Genomic DNA, 20,270 nt, shown 5'->3' with positions numbered 1-20,270 from the left:
TGTCTTTTTTATGTTTTTTCTGTAAACTTTCATCAAGCTACACTGGTGTAAGAATTATTTGGTAAGATTAAAGTGATATTTGAAAATGGGGCTCAACATTTCAGAGCTCCATTTGTGGTATATATCTGATACTGAAAAAAAATAAACATTCTTCCTTTCCATAATGACCATGTAACTAATGACAATGAAACATTTTTGGGATGAAAACTTATGGTACATATAATATCATCTCATGGTTCAAGTGTATACTAATGGTTATACGTACTGGTCTTAACACATACGATTTGCATTGGATTTAAGAAAGATTTGTAGATCATGGAGAGGCGTGCAATCAGTGTACATGTGACAATATTACAAGATAACCAAACAGGTGATGCAATTCTTTTACCCTGTCCCGAACATACAGTACTGCCGAGGCTTCTACTGTCCCAGCGGCATTTTGAGCCCTACAGGTGTACTCTCCCTCATCTGAAGGCCTCACTTGTGGCACACCCAGAGTGATTCCTGAGAAAGAAAGTCATGATGAAAGCAAAGTTAATAAAATACCATAATAGTTACATATCTTTCTATCAAATTAATGAGTATATTTTATGCATGTAATTATAACCTATTTAATATCATATCATGGGCATGGAAAACACTGTCTCATTTCATGACTCACCATGCAGTGAAAGTGTTAGTCCCCCAAAAGGAAAGATCGGCTGTCCATCCTTGTACCAGGTGATGATGGGCTGAGGCACACCATCAGCCTCACAGGTAAACTGGACGGTGGAGCCAGGACTGACGTATTTGTCATCTGGTTCCACTCTTAGCCTGGGTGCAACTGGAAAAGAAATTGTGACTCATAACTTTGACTGAATTAACTTGATATGGCTGTGTTGCGCAGGATCAGGTCTCGCCTTTACTATAAAAATAATATAAAACATCAAATTGTTTGTGTAGTTCATCAAAACAGGCACAGGATGGTTAAAGACACTTAAAATGAGTCATTTAAGATAACATGGTACGTACATGATATCATGGCATCACATAAGCAAGAAAATGTGTAAAGAAATTGTTTTATATAGGAGTCACAGGGGAAAAAAAAAGATAAACAAATAATTAAGTGTATAGTCTGATGTAAATTCTGATCCAACAATATTATGCACTGCTGTTTTGAAGCTCATATTTACCAAACACTCTGATTATGGAAGTGGCAGCAATTCTCCCCAGGTAATTGGCAGCAGTACACCTGTAACTTCCAGAGTCCAGACGCTCACTTATAGAAATCGAAAGTGAACCTCGATTTGACACCTGAAAGAATATTACCAGCTAATGATTCCAGACAACTATTCAGCAGCTTGTACTATTCAGATAATAATATACAGTGATTTAATTATTTCTTTTCCACTTAAATTGATATCTCAGTACATGTTCAAGATGGAAACCAACCTGAACTCTTGGGCCTTGAACGACTGGGTTATCATTCTTGGTCCACACAATATCGGGCTTTGGGATTCCCGAGGCTTCACATGGTATTTCAACTGGATCGCCTTCTGTCACGTTAACGTTCCTTGGCAGCTGGAGAAAACGAGGCTTTGTCGAGCCTGTAACTAATGTAAAGATCTGATTATGCTAGAGATTGTCAACTATTCAGTCACGAGGTCCATTTGCAAATGAAATCACCTGTGTATTTGTGAATGAATAATGCAATATGTACATGAGTGCACTCAAATATGATACAATACTATTTATATAGAAGCTGAACAATGAAAAACAATCAAGTGGAATTTGCATCCAACCAAGAAAATATCAAAAAGGTTATCTACATATCACCATAAATATAACAAAAAGGTTATTAGCATGTGACCATGCAACTATCACCACACTAGCACTATTTACATCCAACCAAATTGCATGGATGACTGTCAATTTGACACATTCATTTAAGATTTTCTATTGAGCATGAGGTCCTGAATATGGGACACAACATCAACCCTATTTGAATATCTTATTGTTATGCCACTGCTTGTACTGGTTCTGGTGAGCTGCTGTGTGATCTGTCCTTATCTTGCACTTAATTCTTGGGTTGTCTACACTCTTCATGGGTAGAGCTCATGAGAACCCTCTAGACAGTAAAAGGGTGTACCAAGTGGGCTAACACAGATAGCAAGTGTCAGTTTTGGACTGGTGAGAGTTTGGAGAAGTCAGTCAGGGTGCTCAGCCTGTCAGACTCTGGAAGCACACAGTCAGGGAGACTAGATGCAGCATGGTTTAGGAAAGGCAATGACGCTCCTCAACTCCCATTTGTGACTGTGTTGTAGGAAGAAATAAAATGCATTGTAAGAAAAAATGAAATGCAGGTATAAATACCAATGTTTGCCTCTCTGCTTTCAATCACAATCTATGGCTAATGTTGCCACCTGTGTGTTGACATGCAGAACCCATTGAAAGCAGACGTGAGACACCACCACCACCACCACCACCACCACCACCTCCAGAACCAGTACAAGCAGCTGTGTAACATTAATTGTAACAAATCAAATTTGCTGAATAATAATCCTCCTATCTATGATGATGTGAGGCAAGCCAGTCAACATAAAACTAAAACACATACACAAAAAATTGTAAAATAATACAATAAAATGATTAAACCAACAAGTGTGCAGCAGGTGGAAGACAGAGTCCCTCCTGGTCCCTGACTGGCTGAGCAAGAGCACTGTGGCCTCTGATTGGCTGCATCAAGCAATATATGTAGCATGTATTTCTAATATTAAACTTTATCCAGTACAAAATTGATTATTTCTCTGAAAGCACACCTCATTTTAGCATGATATCAATTCAGCAACATACCAGCCTCATTAATGGCCTCATCTTGCTGTTCCTCAGATACCATCTTGGCCTTGCGAGATTTCACTTCTCCCATCTGGTTGGAGGCCACACACTCGTAGTAACCAACGTCATCATCCTGAGCGTTCTCAATCATTAGCGTCCCATCAGTGAGGATGCTGTACCTTGAGTCGTCATTGATCACCTCATTGCTGTATGGTAATCCTCAGGTCAGTAAAGTAACACACACACACATTTATATATATATATATATATATATATATATATATATATATATATATATATATATATATATATATATATATATATATATATATATATATATATATATATATCCTATATGGCTTATTTTCCATATAACTTTTACAACTTAATTTCAAAATAACTTAAATGTTGCTATAATCTGAAATGAAACCTTATATCAAAGACAGGTTTTAAGTAACAGTTTTGGGCCCCTTTATCTATAGGGATCCTTGACTAATTATGCATTACTGAAAAAAGAATAATATTGATTAACACAATGTGACAAAGTCTTTGCAAATGAAAAACGAGGGAGTGCATTAGAGGCCTCCATGACACTTCCACTTAAGAGTCTCCAGAAGACTAAAACTGACACTTAATGTCACTCACTTGTGTAACCAAATCACCTCTGGCTCAGGGTCGCCCTCAACCTTGCAGGTGAAATATGCAGTGCCTCCAAACCTGACGTCCACATCCGTTGGGCCTTCTCTGATTTGTGGGGTGCCTGGGGTATGAAGCTTGGGTAAGGCAGGAAAGGTTACGAATGTTACAAATAAAAACTGGTGTAATACAGAACATTTTGCAACACATGGATATGAGATGATGTTCATTAGGTAAATTATACAAACTTGAATGCATCTCTGTTATACTATTTTTTCTAGAAACTGTAATAAAAAGTGGACAATGGTTAAAAGTAGAATACTCTAGCTAAATGCAGTCAACCATTATGAATTCCTGAACTCACATTCACAACTTTTGAACACTATTTACTTGGCTCGCCTACAGCATGTCTGGCACTTGGAGACCTTGGTAATAGACACTCCCCCCAACTGCAGCAACACACCTCGATACTGTTATTATTATGTTTACTATGTGTGGTGAGGCTGTAGTGTTAGAATATATTTAGTAATGATAGCACGACTTTCATAAAACAACAATAAAGCAGACAACATAGTGAATACCTGACTAAAAATGAAGAATACCTGAGTGACAACATAGTGAGTATTAAAACTAGAAATCAAGAATACCTGAGTGGTTTTTTAACTCACCTCGACATTGGAATTCGGAATCAGTGAGTGACGTGAGGCTCTTCCCTTGGAGGTCTGACGGGAAGTGGCACGTGGCAGCTACCTGTGTGGTGTGCTGCTTCTCCTTCACCATCTGAGCCAGCCACATCAGCCGGCAATCACACACCAGGGCATTGGAGTCCAGCCGCCTGTTGGCCATAAATGAGACAAGTTATAAAAGTAAAATCTTGAATAGCTGTAAGTATTTTTAATTTTCCTTTTTTATCTGGCAACCATCAAAGGGCTTTATATAAGTGCATGAATGTGATGAGAGGTGGTGATATGAGGGGAAAGGTGATGTACTGTAGTGGTGATGATGGTGGTGATGAGGAGGGGATAAGGTGATGCTGTGTAGTGGTGATGATGAAGAGATAGATAAGGTGGTGATGATGGTGGTGATGATGATGTAAAGGGTATGGTGGTGGTGTATGAACTAGGTAATTATACTACTCATACTTATTAGCATTGCCTTTGAAACTTCCGTCCTTTATGTCTTCTATGCCCTACAATAATCATTAGTCACATCTTTCGCCTAAATGTGTTTGTTGGTCTTCACAAAGTACTGTTTTCATGACCCACAGTGCCAGGCCTGCAGGAATACTCACAGCCTCCTGAGGGCGTGCAGGTTGGAGAAGGCGCCTCTTGGTACTCTTTGAAGACGGTTGTTGTGTAAAAATCTGAAAATGGAAGGAATAGTCAACATCATAAAACTCAAGCACTTGTAATGATAGTCTTAAGATTACTACATACACTTTATGTTTTCAGTTCTTAACTGTCATATAGTACCAATGAAATAGAGACTTCTGAGCAAAATGAAAACAGAGGGAAGGATCTATGAAGATGCAGCATTGCCAGCTGAAATAGTGAATGAAAGATAATTATCAGTTTTTCCAAGGAATATGATTTCCTATACAATGGAAGGGAGTGACTAGAAACTCTGTGCTAAAGAATATTAAAGTGGAAGTGCAAGAAAGCCTTAAACCTGGAGGCTCAGGATGTAAGAAAGGCTGATGGTAGTATATCTAATTGGATACTAAATGAATGCAGGGACCAATTGAAATATAAGATTCATAGTACTTATAACAGCATGTTTACCAAGAGAAGAGTTTGTGCCACGGGTGTGGAAGAGGGCCGGTGTGGTACAAACAAACAAAGGAAAAAATTGGGAAAAAATCTCAGTGTTACTGACAAGTGTTGCTGAAGTGTGTAAGAGACTATGAAAGACAGAGGGAGAGAATATCTGGAAGAGACTGGGTGTTTTAGCAGACAGACAATTTTGATTCAGAAGATCAATGTTGTGTCATTTCTATTCATGGGCTAAAAAAGCATTGCAGAAGAAAGTTGGGTGGATTGTGGACACTTCGATCTGGAGAAAACATTTGACAAGGTATCACACAAGCAACTAATGTGAAAGTTGGAGCATAAAGGAGGACTAAAGGGGAGCCTTCTGGGGTGGATGAGACTTCCTGAGAGACTGACAGACGAGGACGATAATAAAGGGTAATGTCCAGGTGGAGGGAAGTAATAACAGGAGTGCTGCAGTGTTTGGTACTGGCACCCATGATGTTGTTGATTTATGTAAATGGCACAGTGAAAGGAATGAACAAATATATGTCTGTTTGCAGATGATCCCAAGATAATGAGAAAAATAGAAGATGAAGGGAACTGAAATTGAGCCAGAAATGAGAAATTAAATTTAATGCAATAAATGCAAGTTATTGGAAATGGTTACCCAAGGAGTGTGACTGAACTCTTCCAATAGTAAACAATAATATCACACAGGCTAAGAAGAGGACCTGGCAGTGTTAGTCTGGGGTTATTTGTCACCTGATAAACTCATGAGTAAGATTGTCAGAGTCGTAGCAGCTGTTAACAAACATAAAAATACCATTTCTTTACATGGATGAAGATGAAGAAGAAACTGGTAGTGGTATTGATCCAGTACTTGTATTGCCTCTACAGAAAATAAAAAAAACGACTGAGAGAACACAAAGAGTACTGATTATGATCATCCACAGCTTGGCAGATTTCACGTATATAGCTATCCTGAAATATTGTTAAAGTTGGGGCTGCCATTCTTTAATGAAGGGAAAGAAAAGTGACATGATAGCAATGATTAATCTGATAAAAGAGAGAAGAAAGAATTGATAGGGAAGATCTGTTTGTATGGGACTGGGGAGCAACTAAAAGACTTGAAAGGAAGCTGAAAAAGATGAGATATTTGGATATACTATCAAGAAATAGAGCCTTCCCAATAGATGCATTAGACTGTTGAATAACCTGGAAAAAGAAGTTGTTCAATCCCACAACAAATAAGTTTAGAAAAGTTTGATCAGTTGAGCCTCGAGACGTGACCCAATGAGTGTCGCTCTTTTTCCCATATACCACACCTAGGAAAACACACACACACACACACACATACACTTGGATATACATAAAATTGAAAATTTAAATGTAATGTCCCGAGATGTCTTTGAAGGCCTTGAATCTTGATGCATGGGTAGCTACCCCTTTGTCTCAACACCAGTGTTCACTCTCTGTTTCGAGGGCCCAGGTTCGAATCTCGGGTGGGTTGCTGAGGAAAGATATTTATTCCTAATAAATCAAATTTTCATGTGTTTCAAGAAGTGCCAGTTGCCACAATGACACAAATTAAAATTAAAAATAATAATCTGCTGATGTGTATATTTACTTTATCTATAATGTCCTTGGCAGATTTGAAGAAAAATCCTTAAGAGAATAATGAAAAGCTTCTGTTATCTATGAGTGGTTAATCACTTCATATGCAAGGGGACACGAGGATTCATCCAATCTATATATAACGCCAATCCCAGGGTCCCTCCTCCCCATCCCGGGCAGCCTTCCCTCATGGCAGGATCCATCGACTTGCTCAAGCCACGAGCTGTATGGGTGACTGTTTATACACCTGGATACCTATCCACCTGGTTATTTGATAATAGCATAAGATACACCTGGGCAGCAATATTTATTATATCTGTTGAATATAACTTAGAAAAATAAAACAATAACAACGCTTTTACAGTTCAAGAGTAGTAGTATCATTATAGTAGTAGAAGTACCGGGGCTGGTAGTGGCCCGTCACTGAGCCATCAGTGTGCCCTGGATGGGCTGCCACCCCAAACCAATAATCTTATGACTACTGTATATCTAAAGAACAGTAATATTCGTAAGTATAGAGGTTATCTGTGTAGACTTTGATTATCTTACAAGGAGAGCAGCAGGGTCGTGGAGGAAGGAAGGGCAGACCCGAACACGCGGCAAGTGAACTCCCTGACCCTGTTACAAGAACCGTAGCTCCCGGACCAAGCCACTACCATGCACAAGACGCAAAGAGACGGAGGAGGAGAAGGGGAGGCGGAGGAGGAGGAGAAATAAACAATGCAGGAAAACTATTGCTGCCATGAATCGAAGGATAAAAAAGAAAGTTGCTATATACAGTAAGTCCCCCTTACTCAGGAAAATGGCAGACTATTTACATCAACCTCTAGTACTGCAGCGGCTACGAGGAAAGAAAAAAACGGTGCTGAACCATTCCAGATCAAGTCGTGAAAGAAGACTGGGCACGTGCTATTATTGTCATCCAGTGAACTTTTCTTCCGAGGGTCTTTACTTACAGCCTCTGCAACCTATTCAAACTGGAGAATACATCGGTTGATAATTTGACAATCTTGTTGAAATGAAGGTATCTGCAAAACAGGCAGTTACGCATTAGACAGACCAATCTCTTACCGCCTATAAACCTTAAACCTAAACTCTTTCGTCTGTTGCATGATACGGAAACCAAGACACTTACACGATCATGAGAAGCGAGAATAAAAGAGGGTGGGGTACGGAATCCTTAATCACAGTCACTTTGCATTGTGAATTATTAAAGTTAGTGAATCGTAGTAGACTTCCCTATCACGCAGCAGACCAAGAGACCAACAGAGTGGCTTCACCGTGAACTCTTCGGGCCACGGGCATGAGTACTCACAACCGCTGGAGACTGGTCAAATTGGAGAAGGTGTTGGCCTCGAATGTTGCAAGGTCGTTGAAATGAAGGTACCTGCAATGACATGGGAGTGTGCAGCGTGACGTGAGGGGAGGGGGAGTTGTGGCCGTGGTGGTGGTGGTGGTGGTGGTGGGTGGTGCTGACGAGGCTTCGGTGGTGGCAATGAAGAACTACTGTGAACTGTTGTCGTATGTACTAAATAGTGTGTGTGTGTCTGTGTGTGTGTCTGTGTGTGTGTTATCTTGTCCCTTTGTGTGATGTCAGATCCGTGAACTGCTTCCGGGTGATGCGAAAGGATCAAGGAGAATGAAATGTAATGAGGTTCATGGCGGAAAATATGATAATTAAGGTCTTGAATCTTGAAATTCAAATGAAACTGAGAGTTTTTCATAACTTGTCTTAATCGATTTGTTCTTTTCTTCCTTTTGAACAGTGTGATGTTTGAAAGGTTTGTGCTTTTTATAATGGGACTAGTTTAGGCTTGGCTAACCTGGCGCTTGATGACCCTAGACTAATGAGTGTGTAGTTACGTGAGCACTGAGCAGGTGACCACGTCGGTAGCCAAACGTGGAGGTGTAAACATTAATATTTTGCTGGATTATCATATATATAAAATGTTTCGAAATCCTTATCAATAGCATATATGTGACCCATATACCATTAATATCACTTCGATCCGTCAACCAAATCGTGCTGTATAAGAAATCGGAATAGTTATTTCAATTTGTCCAAAAACTGTGAACAAAAGACATGGAAAAAAAATGTGAGACGCTGGTAACTCGACAAAAGAACTTTTAAATAAGATTGGATTTTTAGTATTCATATCAATTACTTTTCTTTCGCGACAAAATATCTAGAGTTACCACACATGGCCCAAGGTGCATATACTTACAGCTGTTCCAAGTTCCTGAGGTTTTTGAAGACTCCCTTCTCGATGGTTCGTATCCTGTTCTTATAAAGGTATCTGTAGGGGCGAGAAAAGGAGTTTGTAGCAAGAGCAAAGACTTGGATCCTAAGTGAAAAGGTGACTGTAACATAAGAGTCTAAGATCCTTATTAGTAAAGAAAGGTGTCTGTATACATGAGAAGACTTAGATTCTTTAGAAGTGAAATGGCTGTAGCAAGAAAAGACGTAGATCCTTAGTAGACAGATGGTTGTCAGACGAGAAGGTTTTGAGCTTGAATAAAGAGGAAACAAAATCCGTGTCTATCATAGCTGTGGAGTTCCATTTATACCCGCCATCACCTATTGATTTTATCCTGAAACAACCGCGATCATTTACATCATTTACAATCAGATTCATGAAATTCACGTATTATATCTCCGCTGAAGAATAAATTATATGTTCTAGAATTCAACAAGTTTACAATGATGAGCGATTTCTTTAATTAATGACTTTTTCTTTTTTTTGCCATTTCATGATGATTGTAAAGATTATTTGTTAATACTGAGAGCGAATGATGCTGTGTCTGATAGTGCTGCAGGAGTGAAAGGCCGAGCGGAACATTGCAACAGAAAGGACACACGGAAAAGCCACATGCAGTTCATACTCACAGGTAACGAAGAGACTCGAGGCCTGTGAAGGACATGTTCTGCAGCCGCATGATGTGGTTGTTGTTGAGCAGCCTGGGACGGAAGGGAAAGAAAAGGAAGGTTACGAGGGGTGGAGATAATGGTATGATGGATGATGCTGGTGATGGTGATGGATGCTGATCCTGATGATGATGATGATGATGGGGATAATGATGATAAAGATGGTAATAATGATGATGATGATAATAATAATAATAATAATAATAATTTTAAATAAAGCCATCTAAAACCCAAACTCAAAATAATGTTTATGGTCCCTTTATCAGTAACAGATGCACGCAATACCATCAGGACACCTCTCCTCCCGAAATTGACCTATCTTTCAGCCACTCCTCTGGACGCTTTGTAGGAGCAGTGAGTAGCGGGCTTTTTTTTTCTTCTTTTTTTTGCCCTTGAACTGCTTCCTCTAGTGTAGAAAAAAATTACACACTCGCAAAGCTGAGGTGACCACGGGACCTTCACCTGGACAGCTTTTTGGGCAGAGTGGTCAAAATATTTTCTTTCTATTCTTCATCAGCTTCCCTCCTCTTCCTGACTGTCTTCTGCCCCTTACGCTTAGCAGTAACATTTTTTTTCCATCTTTTATAACTATTCTCATGCAGATTGTTCTTTTTAACTTGTTAACTGTATATATTCCCCCTTCCAATGATTACTACCAGTTACGCTTGTGTTACTGAACTGCTCCTCTCTTTCCTTATATGTATCAGCCTTATACTAGCGTTTCCTCTAAGGACCTATACGTAATTTTATACCAAACTCGGCAAGGAGGAGGTCATATCAGTGGAGCTGGCGAGAGGGTGTCCCAGCCAGGCGTCACGCCCTGACAGTATCACAAGGCCAACTGAAATCTGTCCCGACCCACGAGTGAGGGTGACAGCTGTCGGGCCGCGAGGATGGAAGAGGATAGGAGTGAAGGGTGAATGGGTGACATGCAAGGTGACGATAATTCTCCCGCTGGTCACATGATCGCAGGACGACGCTCTCTATCGCTCGCTGTCGCTCCCGAAGATCCGATAGTTGACTCGCTTCATCTCACTCATAAAAGAAAAAACTTTGCAGTGCCTAAGTTTTCATGAACAAAAGCTATCCGCACCATCTTCCTTAGATTCCCTGACTTCTCACATCACGAGAATGAGACATTTATTACCACACACATATAGTAAAGGGCTGCAGGAGTTCACGTTCGTAAAACAAGGACTGGGTCGAGATTCAAGAAACCATTGTTACATCCTCCACGGACGAATATCATTGCCAAACGTCCTATACGCCATCACCTCTCCTTGATTTCTTGCGTCATTAGAATTATTTTTTTCTTTTACATCACACATACAGGACCGTAAACTTTTCATACTTACAAAACATTCTATAAGTTATATCATGTTCCGGTGCTTCACGCGAGTTAATCAGATTAAAAGTCCGGTTTACTGTCTTTTTCCTTTCCTCCATGTCACTAGAAAAAGCGCCACCTTGCAGCACATGTACGGAAAGAGCGGTCACCAGACGTTCCAGTCAGAGATCAAGTCAACACGAGCCGCCTTCTCGGGTGATGTTTGGCTAACCTTACCAGGGTCGAGGGCCAACACAGGGGGACAAAAATTAGGAGTGTCGAGGCTCGATACTCTCACGGGATGAGCTGTGATAACATGGCGAGGTGGAGGCGACGGCTGGGAGGGTGACGCGCGGCGGGGGCCTGACGCTCGGCAAACTCTGGGGCAAGAGCCTGAAGAAGCAACAGGTTATACAACTGGACGGACCCTCCCAGCCGGATACGGAGTGACTTATTTACACATTGTTGTCCATCCACATAATCTTAATACAAATCCTTCGACTTTTTACAATCTCATTAGCGAATGCAAACTCAGCATCACTATTATTCCTTAGTAATCATATTTTTACCATTCAGACATCACCTCGAGGATCTGAACCTAAACTCCTCCCCCCCCACCTCCTCCTCCTACAGTATATGAGTAGAGTAGAATATCATTTAATTAGGAGGGCAAGGAAAATTATATTCACAGAACAAATAAAATAATTAAGAGTTTTGAGTTTTCCTACACGAGATAGGATCTGAACACAGATTTAAGGATCCAATTAAAACATGATTTTTCCTTAAACGTCCTTTCGACTTATGTTCCCGTTCTCTTATAAATACCGGAGTAAACGTGAGTGTGTGTGTGTGTGTGTGTGTGTGTGTGTGTGTGTGTGTGTGTGTGTGTGTGTGTGTGTGTGTTGATAGAACATCAGCCCAAGGATAATTGGGCAGAACGAATTTAATCTAAATTAGAATAATCCCTTGACGCTCAACATTTTGGCTAGTCATATATTCGTTTAATGAGCATTAATGTTTTTCGGGAACGATAGAGGAGAGATAATGATGTCGGCTTGGCGCATAAAAACAGTCTCGTAGGCAGCAGTTAATGTAACAGAAGAAAAATTATACAACTGTACGAACCGCTAAATGTACACCCATCTTTTGCTGCTAAATCTGTGAGACAAGACTTTTTGCCATTCTCTTCACTTGTATAGTGCCGCCGCCAGGGTCACCACAGCCCCTCGGTAATTAGTTCGCCTAATTTGGGATACCTGCATCTGGGACCTGTTTTCCTGGAACATTTTATCGTTAATAAAATATTCAAGGTCCCAAGAACTGTTATATTTTTCTTTATCTTCAGGTACACACTGTTTCTTCGCTGGCACTTACTCGATGTCTAGCAATTACTAAGAAAGGTACCGAAAGAAAATAAACCGGCAAACGAAAAAACAGCAACATATAGGCAATCACCCATGAACGCTGAGTGGCCGGGCTGGGTGGGGTCTGGGCGGACGGGTGGTGTAGGTCACGTCTGCCCATGTATGATATAACATCCCCAGTGCGCTGTCTCTAACAGGAGACCTCGTGACCCCCTGACCTCGCCCGGCTGACGAAGGCAAACCTTGCACACCCCTGATCCCAGAGCATGAACCCGCCTCCCAATTTGGGCCGGACGGCACATTAGTGATCTCGATAAGACCTTCAGTGGCCTTGATACTTCCTTCTCGATTACACACATTTTTTTTCCCGCAAGGCAAGTTCTCCAGCTTCTCCGCGGGTCATGTATTTCCTTTAATCTGCGTGAGAATAAAAACCAAATATTTTCAAAGAATTTATGCATATCTATGTCGTGGGTGAAAAAGAATGAACGAAAAAGAAAATGGATAACTTTATAAGGACTTCTGGCCCACACATGTCAGCCTCCGTTTGCCCACACCCACGCCCTCTCGCCCTTGTGTTTATCTAACCTTTACGTTAAGCGATGGCCTGTACGTCTTGTCCCCCACGGACTGTTGCCTTATATAGGTATCACAAGGTGTGTATTTTTCTTCAGCTTGAAATCTTTATTTCTTCCATATCTCCCGACCAGATATTCAGTGCCTTATTTAGACGTGCTGGCCATACATATAATCTGAATACGAATCCATCGACTTTTTACAGTCTCCGTGGTGGATGCAAACTCAGCATCTTTATTATTCCTTTGTATATCTTCTCGTTTTTTGTGTGGAGAGTCATGAAATATGGTCAGTCTTACTTTGCTGTACAGACTTGGCAGTTAAAGAGGTTAGTAATCTAATTATCGGCTAATCGCTGTTCGCTACCCTTGGGCTCTAACGTGAACACAAGCCGCGCCTCCGTCCTTTGCGTGCCGGGCCTTGTGGGTCGCGCCTCCGCCGGCAGCAGGCTTGGCGGGGGGCCATTCAGCGCGACGGCCGAGCCCACATCCTTTATCTTAATTCGCTACAGTCTGCTAGGAACAGCAATTCATCATGTCCCTTTTCCTCGCTTTCTTCTGGGATCATTAACGTCCTCCGTGTCGTCAGAGAACAGCACGCACCTCTCATCTAGTGAGCGATTGATATAAGCTCATTTTTGTTGTTTCTTACAGATGGTTTGAATCCTTATTACCTCCATGGTTTGAATACAATTACGTTTACTCTTGTCTTTTACATTCATGATGCGACAATAACTTCATAAATGTACAGTCTTAGGATGAATAGTTTATTGCTGATTCATCTGCAAAGGGATCATAGCGGACATGTCATTGGACTTCGCTGTCTGGAGAGGTCGAGAAGAAAAAACATGGTTGAATCCAGTTTACTTAAAAAAATAGCTTCCTTTACAAGTGTACAGGGTCTGGGAGACGTTGTTAGGAGTGTCATGTGCTGCGGAGGACTGTCTCGCTTACCGAATAGCTCCCCTCCTCATGGGGGGGAAGTCACGGGTCAGGGGAGAGGAAGAAAGTTATAAAAAGTTGGTTTCCTTTCTAACCGTACGAGGCGCCGTGCGGAGGGTGTTATGAAGGCCTTTGGTGTTGCTTCTCAGTAATTTTCCCTCCTTGATCCTGCCAACTCAGCCCTTCCTCTCCTTACTCACGGTTCGGCCGCCCTGCCACCTTCATTAACTTGCCCCCCCCCTTCCCCCAATGTCCAACCCTACATGCCCTATCTTCAGCTGCCCTGTCCTACCCTGATCTGCCTCCCCGCCTCGGCTACGTGGGAACACAACCCCGCCCACCACCACCACCACCACTTCCATCATCCCCACCTCCATCACCACCACTACCACTACCACCCCCACCCCCACCATCACCATCACATTAGCATCCACATTTGCCCACACTGCCCAGGCTGACTTCATATCTTTATTTGAATCATCATTATTATTATTATTATTATTATTATTATTATTATTATTATTATTATTATCATCATTACCCAATACTTTGTCTGGGGTTTTATTAAAAGCACACAAAGTCACACACACACGAAAACCTACACACACGAAAATAAAAAAAATAAAAAAAGACAGCGACCTCAAAGTGCACACTACCAGAGCTCTCAAGCACTTGACGTAATCACCTCTTAGTGGCGGCGCGCACACACACACACACACACACACACACACTGCTTCTCACTCATCACCACAGCAACAGCAATAAAACGTTTCCTTTCACCCCACGTGTCGCCGGTAATGGCCGCGGTGTAGCTTGGAGCACCGCCTTCACTCACACACTGCACCATAAACGTTGAAACTTGTTAGGCGAGCACTCGTTACCTCGCCTCCAGCCACCACCACGAGGCCGCTCAGCACGTAGCAAAGGTGTCTTATCATTCACTGCCTGTCATGGGATACCAAGACGCCCGGGCTTCGTCACAGAAACCAGAGTTCATCGCCTCATCCGTCTGGTGTGTGACCTTCGCCGAGGGAAGCACCGTAACTTAACCTTTCTTTCGTTCTTGAATATTCATGATCTGTGATGCAACCCCAAAAAGGGAAGACATCTGGTTAAGCGAGCAATTAGTGTTATCAAGCGGGGCATCTGAAATAAGCCTCCTCGGCCGCCTTGGAGATGAAAGGTGGGTGAAGGAACTAGCGGAGCCACGCCCTCGGCCGCCGCTCAACAACAAGGATCTGAGTGAGCCTCTTGAGCACCGCCGCCGCCGCTGCCCGCCCGCTGCCTTCATTCACGGTCATGTGTTTTTTTTGTAACTCGCGGCAGATCGTGTGTGTGTGTGTGTGTGTGTGTGTGTGTGTGTGTGTGTGTGTGTGTGTGTGTGTGTGTAACGTCGAGGAAGATAAAGAAGGAAAGGTTAGCTGCACAAGATGGTTCATGAGGTTCAGACAGTTGCCTCCCGTGCAAGGCTGTCCTCTGATGTACCGAGGCTGACTCAGACTTCCGCAGCTGTGTTACTTATCAGTCGGGAAATTATGACGAATATTACTATAGTAAAACAAGAAGCTTTTGCACTTCAGATGAGACTGTTGTGAAGACCTTTTAGCGGCAGTGGTGGACAGTAAAAACTAATTGCCAAGACGGTCAAGCGGTAATTACTAGCCTCAAACGGCTTCATCGCGATATGAATGACAAGAAGAACTGCCTCATTAAGACGACTTGAGTTGTTTATGGCTCGTCCTTACATACCCACTGACGCAACACCTTCCGTTCATTCCTGAATCACCAAGGCACGCACATAATTATATATATATATATATATATATATATATATATATATATATATATATATATATATATATATATATATATATATATATATATATATATATATATATATATATATATATATATATATATATATATATATATATATATATATATATAGCAACTCATGGGAGAACAGAAAAATATAATTGCACATTTTCTTACTATGAAACAACTGCTTATCTTCACCTCTCTTGTGCGGTTTTCCTTTATAAAAATAACAGCCGAGCAGTGGAATGTTGGGAACTGGTTCAAGGGTTGATAATGGCGGCTTATTTACTAAATATGATCACGAGCGTGAAGCGCCGAGCCCTGGCTGTCCGCGCCGCCGGGTCTGCGAGCGGGGGGCGGGGGTTACCTGGCTGACCTCAGGGTTAAAGGTCAGGCAAAAACGTTGTCGTATACTTTTCGAAAGTGTCACCGAGAAATATGCACGAACAGTTTACACAGAGCGTGCACACACAGAGTGCTTGCACGCCCCGCACCCAAAGCTGCTTGCATAAGCCCTCGACTTCAATTTACTTTAATGTTTTTGTTGCAAAACATTGCCAGGGAGAATGTCACGGAGAGATATACGTACATACCACAGAAACCATGCTTTATTCTGTAAGCCACGGGCTCGTAGATCCTTAGTATATTACGTATACTACATGTTATTTATTAATATATCAATAATTTTTCTAATATTTTTCAGGTAAAAAGTTGCCAGACCCCTTAAATCGTAGGAGCGAAATGTTGACGAATAGTTAACTAGGGCTAGCAGGAAAAACAGATGCATGCCTAAACTTTTTCATGAAAAATATCGCTTCACGTTTTGAAAGCCATCACAAGAGAATTTGCGTGAATCTCATATTAAATTAACTCACACTCACAAAGAACAAATTATTGGGACCGGCTTCTCAGCTTCCTGTATAATCCTTGACTAGACAATTTCAACATTTCCACAAGAGCACTGCGGGACGCTCGTGGAGGCCGGGTGCCCTGGAAGCATGGGACCGTCGCCTTGTTTGACATCAGCGGGGAGCGGGTGAGCTCAAAAATATATAATGAAATCCCATTACGTCTTATAACTCTGTGCCTCTCGTCCATTAATTAGCTCGACTGGTCCATGATTATGTTTTTCTCAGACTCTTTCATGCCGCAGAGAGGAGGGAAGAGGCGAGCCGGCCTCTTTGGTGGAGATGAGAAAAAAAAGACAAGTAATCCAATGCCAGAAGATTCGTAGAAAAAATGCAAAAAGACTTCAAAGCTTTACCTTCATGCCGGATATGATCAAAGTGACCATATAAGATTTTTAGTCATCTTATTTTGCTTTCTGATACTGTTACATTGTTATCATTATTATTATTATTATTATTATTATTATTATTATTATTATTATTATTATTATTATTATTATTATTATTATTATTATTATTATCATTATCATTACTATTATTATTATCATAACTCATAAATGATGACTAATGTAATCACTGTTCTTGTTGTCATTGCTATTGTTGTTGTTGTTGTTGTTGTTGTTGTTGGTGGTGGTGGTGGTGGTGGTGGTGGTGGTGGTGGTGCTATTTCAATCAAATGCATCATGAGAGAATTTCCATCCTTTCCTTCAGCCATTCTTTTTTTTTCTACTATATATTATTTTCGTAGCCTTGTGCTTATTAACCCCCAGCTCCCGCCAGCTTTACTTGCAATAATTTTCCTGAGGCTTCCATCAGTAAGAATAATGAGGTGTATTACGAATCGAGATAAGCACAAAATGATTTACGCAGACTTGGGGTTAAAATGGATAGACTTTTTCCACTGCCAATTTATGGCATTTATATTAGTCACGCTGTCTCTCAGGAACACTCTGGGACGCTCTTCGTTTTCAAGGGATTCAAGAAACTATTTTAAATCAATTTGTTTCGCAATTAACATTACAATTTAAAAACAAACATCTTCAGGCAATCACATTTACCATCTAGGAATCCATCACACAAGTTTATAGATCTCTTTTATTCACGCAATGAACATATCAGTCTGAGCCCCTTTCCCATTTCCCTTTTCTTGCGTACCCTAAACTTACATGACCCAGTGGCTGCCCGGGCACTAAGGAGACATGCTGCTGGACCCGGACAACCAAGGGAACTCAGTTTATCGAAGTCATCGTGTTTGATTGTGAGATAAATTTGCAGCACGCCACACGGTTGAAATGACACACATTCACTCCAGACACTTATCACCTCCCGGGCCTTGAGGAGACATGCTGTGGAACCTCGACTACCAAGGAAGCGCGGTGGACAGCAGACGCCACGAGTTCGATGTCGAGTATGAAAAACATTTGCAGCGCGTCAGGAGTTTAAATGACATGCTTTCAAGATACTCACCACAGCACCGTTCCCGCTACGTGCCGAGACGGAGGGGAGGGCTGGCTGTGGACCCTACTTCCATTGACATCAGAGTGAACCCTGTCGTGGTTAACGTATTACCTCGTTTGCATCTAAATTTGTGACCGTAACCTGCATTTGGAGAGGGAAGGAAGGGGGGGGGGAGGAAAGCCGTGGTATGTGGAGAGGGGGAGGAAATAGGGAAAGTGGGGCCATGGTAGGTGGAGAGAGGAAGTATGGGAAGGAGGGTTATGGTGGGTGCATGGAGAGGGGAGGAAAGGAGAGCCATGGTGGGACCTCTTTGTAGTTGCCGTTCTGAGCTGTTCCTGTCATACCGTTTAGTTGCAGTTGGTAGCTGAGCAATGCGTGTTTTTCATTTGCTCTGCTAATTATGTTTACGAACGTTTTTTTGCTTGTCTTAATGAGATGGAAATGAGGACAAGATTGATTTACAAGACAGGGTGCAGCTAAAATGCGGGAAACACGAACCAGTAGACAGTGAGAGGCAGGAGGATATGTAGGTATGTGTGGATAACAGAAAGGGGAGTGTGCGTATAGGGGTATATTTAGGTGAGTTTTCAGGTGCGCAGATAAGCTAGGTAGATAAGTAGGTACGGGAGTATGGAGGAGGAAAAAAAACACAGGTATACATAGGAGAGTATAGACAAGGGGGAAGGAATTTAGGTAGGAGGATATACAGACGGACAGGTATGTAGGTTTGTTAAGAGTTGAGAAAGTGGTGAGTAGGTGCGTCAGTATAGATAATGAGGGAGAGAAGGAGGGAGGGAGGAAGAGAAGAAGTGGGGAAAAATGAAAATAAAAAAGATGGAGTAAGATAAAGGGGGAGGAGATAGGTCGGTTTATGAGTAAAGTTTTTCTGGTAGTAGATTGGCGTACAGGTAACAGGTAAAACGGCATATGGCCATCCAGGTGAGCAGAAGGTGTGGCAACGTAGATATGTAGGTTGCCAAATATATGGTGTTCAGAATAGCAGATTTTAGGAATGGAAGGATAAGGAGGAAGAGGAAGAGGAAGAGGAAGAGGAAGAGGAAGAGGAAGAGGAAGAGGAGGAGGAGGAGGAGGAGGAGGGTGAAACTACTTAGTGGTTACACAGGTGGCTGAATCCGATCACGTTTTGGTCACCTTATCTCCGGAACACCTGAGCATGTATACGTACCCAAAAAAGACCCAAAGCACGCCAGCGAACCCTTCCCTTTGAAATCCTTATATAGAGAAAGAAAACAAAAGAACATCATAAAATCACTACTTACAGGGTGTGGAGGTGTTTGAGGTCCTTGAAGTGGTTTGGCGGGATATTCCTTATCTTGTTGAATCGCAGGTCTCTGGGGGGGAGAGAAACAGAAGATAAAGAGTTGAGGGTCATGATGTGGAGCGGCGAAGGCTTCACAAACACCTTCCCTCAAACACCTCAAACAAAGACATAGTGACAAATAAATACACGCTTGCATTTGAAAACCTTTTACTATTCCTTTTTCATTATTTCTATTCTAGCAATATTAAACGAAATTTGTTTACCCATTTCACATAATAAATGGTTTATGATCCTTAACCTTATTTGGTATGTAATAAGAAGAACTTTTAGATAAGGTATTAACACACACACACACACACACACACACACACACACACACACACACACACACACACACACACACGGTGTATTCTATATTTACCAGTTCTATTTGATTAGTTCACCAGCCAGCAATATTGTAATTAAAACGATCCAAGAAAATTCACTCATCCGATCAGATCACATTTAGTCTGATGTTTAGTCAATGAGCCTCGCGTGATAATAAGTGTTGATGCTCTCACGCGGCCGAGAATTAAAGCTGCTGAACAAAAACATCGCAGCCTCATCAAGTGCTCTCGTATTTTGGGGTCTGTTTGTTCATCCGCGGAGAAGTGACTGACAACACGAGTTAATAGAAGTGCGGAGGCGCCTAGTGTGTTTATTCTCTGGTTTCCTCCTCATCCTTCTCCCCCTCCTCCTCCTCCTCCTCCTTCTCCTCTTCTTCTTCATTTTGTTCTTCTTGTTCCTCCTCTGGTTCTTGTTCTTGTTCTTTTTGTTTTTCTTGTTCTCCTCCTCCTCCTCCTCGCTTTTGACTCC

At 41.7% G+C, this 20,270-nt stretch overlaps 1 protein-coding gene across 2 annotated transcripts in view; it reads right to left on the bottom strand.

Annotated features, from left to right (window-relative positions):
• Positions 1 to 19,534, bottom strand: part of LOC127009244 (peroxidasin-like) — a 35,939-nt gene extending 16,405 nt beyond the window's left edge. The window contains exons 1-12 of one of the 2 annotated variants that reach the window (XM_050882119.1): positions 19,414 to 19,534; positions 9,703 to 9,774; positions 9,041 to 9,112; positions 8,131 to 8,202; positions 4,742 to 4,813; positions 4,119 to 4,285; positions 3,460 to 3,574; positions 2,833 to 3,020; positions 1,432 to 1,592; positions 1,173 to 1,293; positions 662 to 823; positions 389 to 504 (exon numbers count right to left, since the gene is read on the bottom strand). In XM_050882119.1, coding sequence (XP_050738076.1) covers positions 389 to 504; positions 662 to 823; positions 1,173 to 1,293; positions 1,432 to 1,592; positions 2,833 to 3,020; positions 3,460 to 3,574; positions 4,119 to 4,285; positions 4,742 to 4,813; positions 8,131 to 8,202; positions 9,041 to 9,112; positions 9,703 to 9,774; positions 19,414 to 19,526 — 1,431 coding nt within the window. In that variant the 5' untranslated portion in view covers positions 19,527 to 19,534. Of the gene's footprint in view, positions 1 to 388; positions 505 to 661; positions 824 to 1,172; positions 1,294 to 1,431; positions 1,593 to 2,832; positions 3,021 to 3,459; positions 3,575 to 4,118; positions 4,286 to 4,741; positions 4,814 to 7,771; positions 7,844 to 8,130; positions 8,203 to 9,040; positions 9,113 to 9,702; positions 9,775 to 19,413 lie in introns of both variants that reach the window. The other variant, XM_050882120.1, reaches the window with a different exon arrangement.
• Between the last annotated feature and the right edge of the window lie 736 nt (positions 19,535 to 20,270).

Source organism: Eriocheir sinensis, chromosome 40, assembly GCF_024679095.1.
Source record: "Eriocheir sinensis breed Jianghai 21 chromosome 40, ASM2467909v1, whole genome shotgun sequence".
NCBI classification, from domain to species: Eukaryota; Metazoa; Arthropoda; class Malacostraca; order Decapoda; family Varunidae; genus Eriocheir; species Eriocheir sinensis.
Note: the sequence above shows the minus strand (reverse complement) of the source record. Positions and strands in the feature narration are given on the sequence as shown.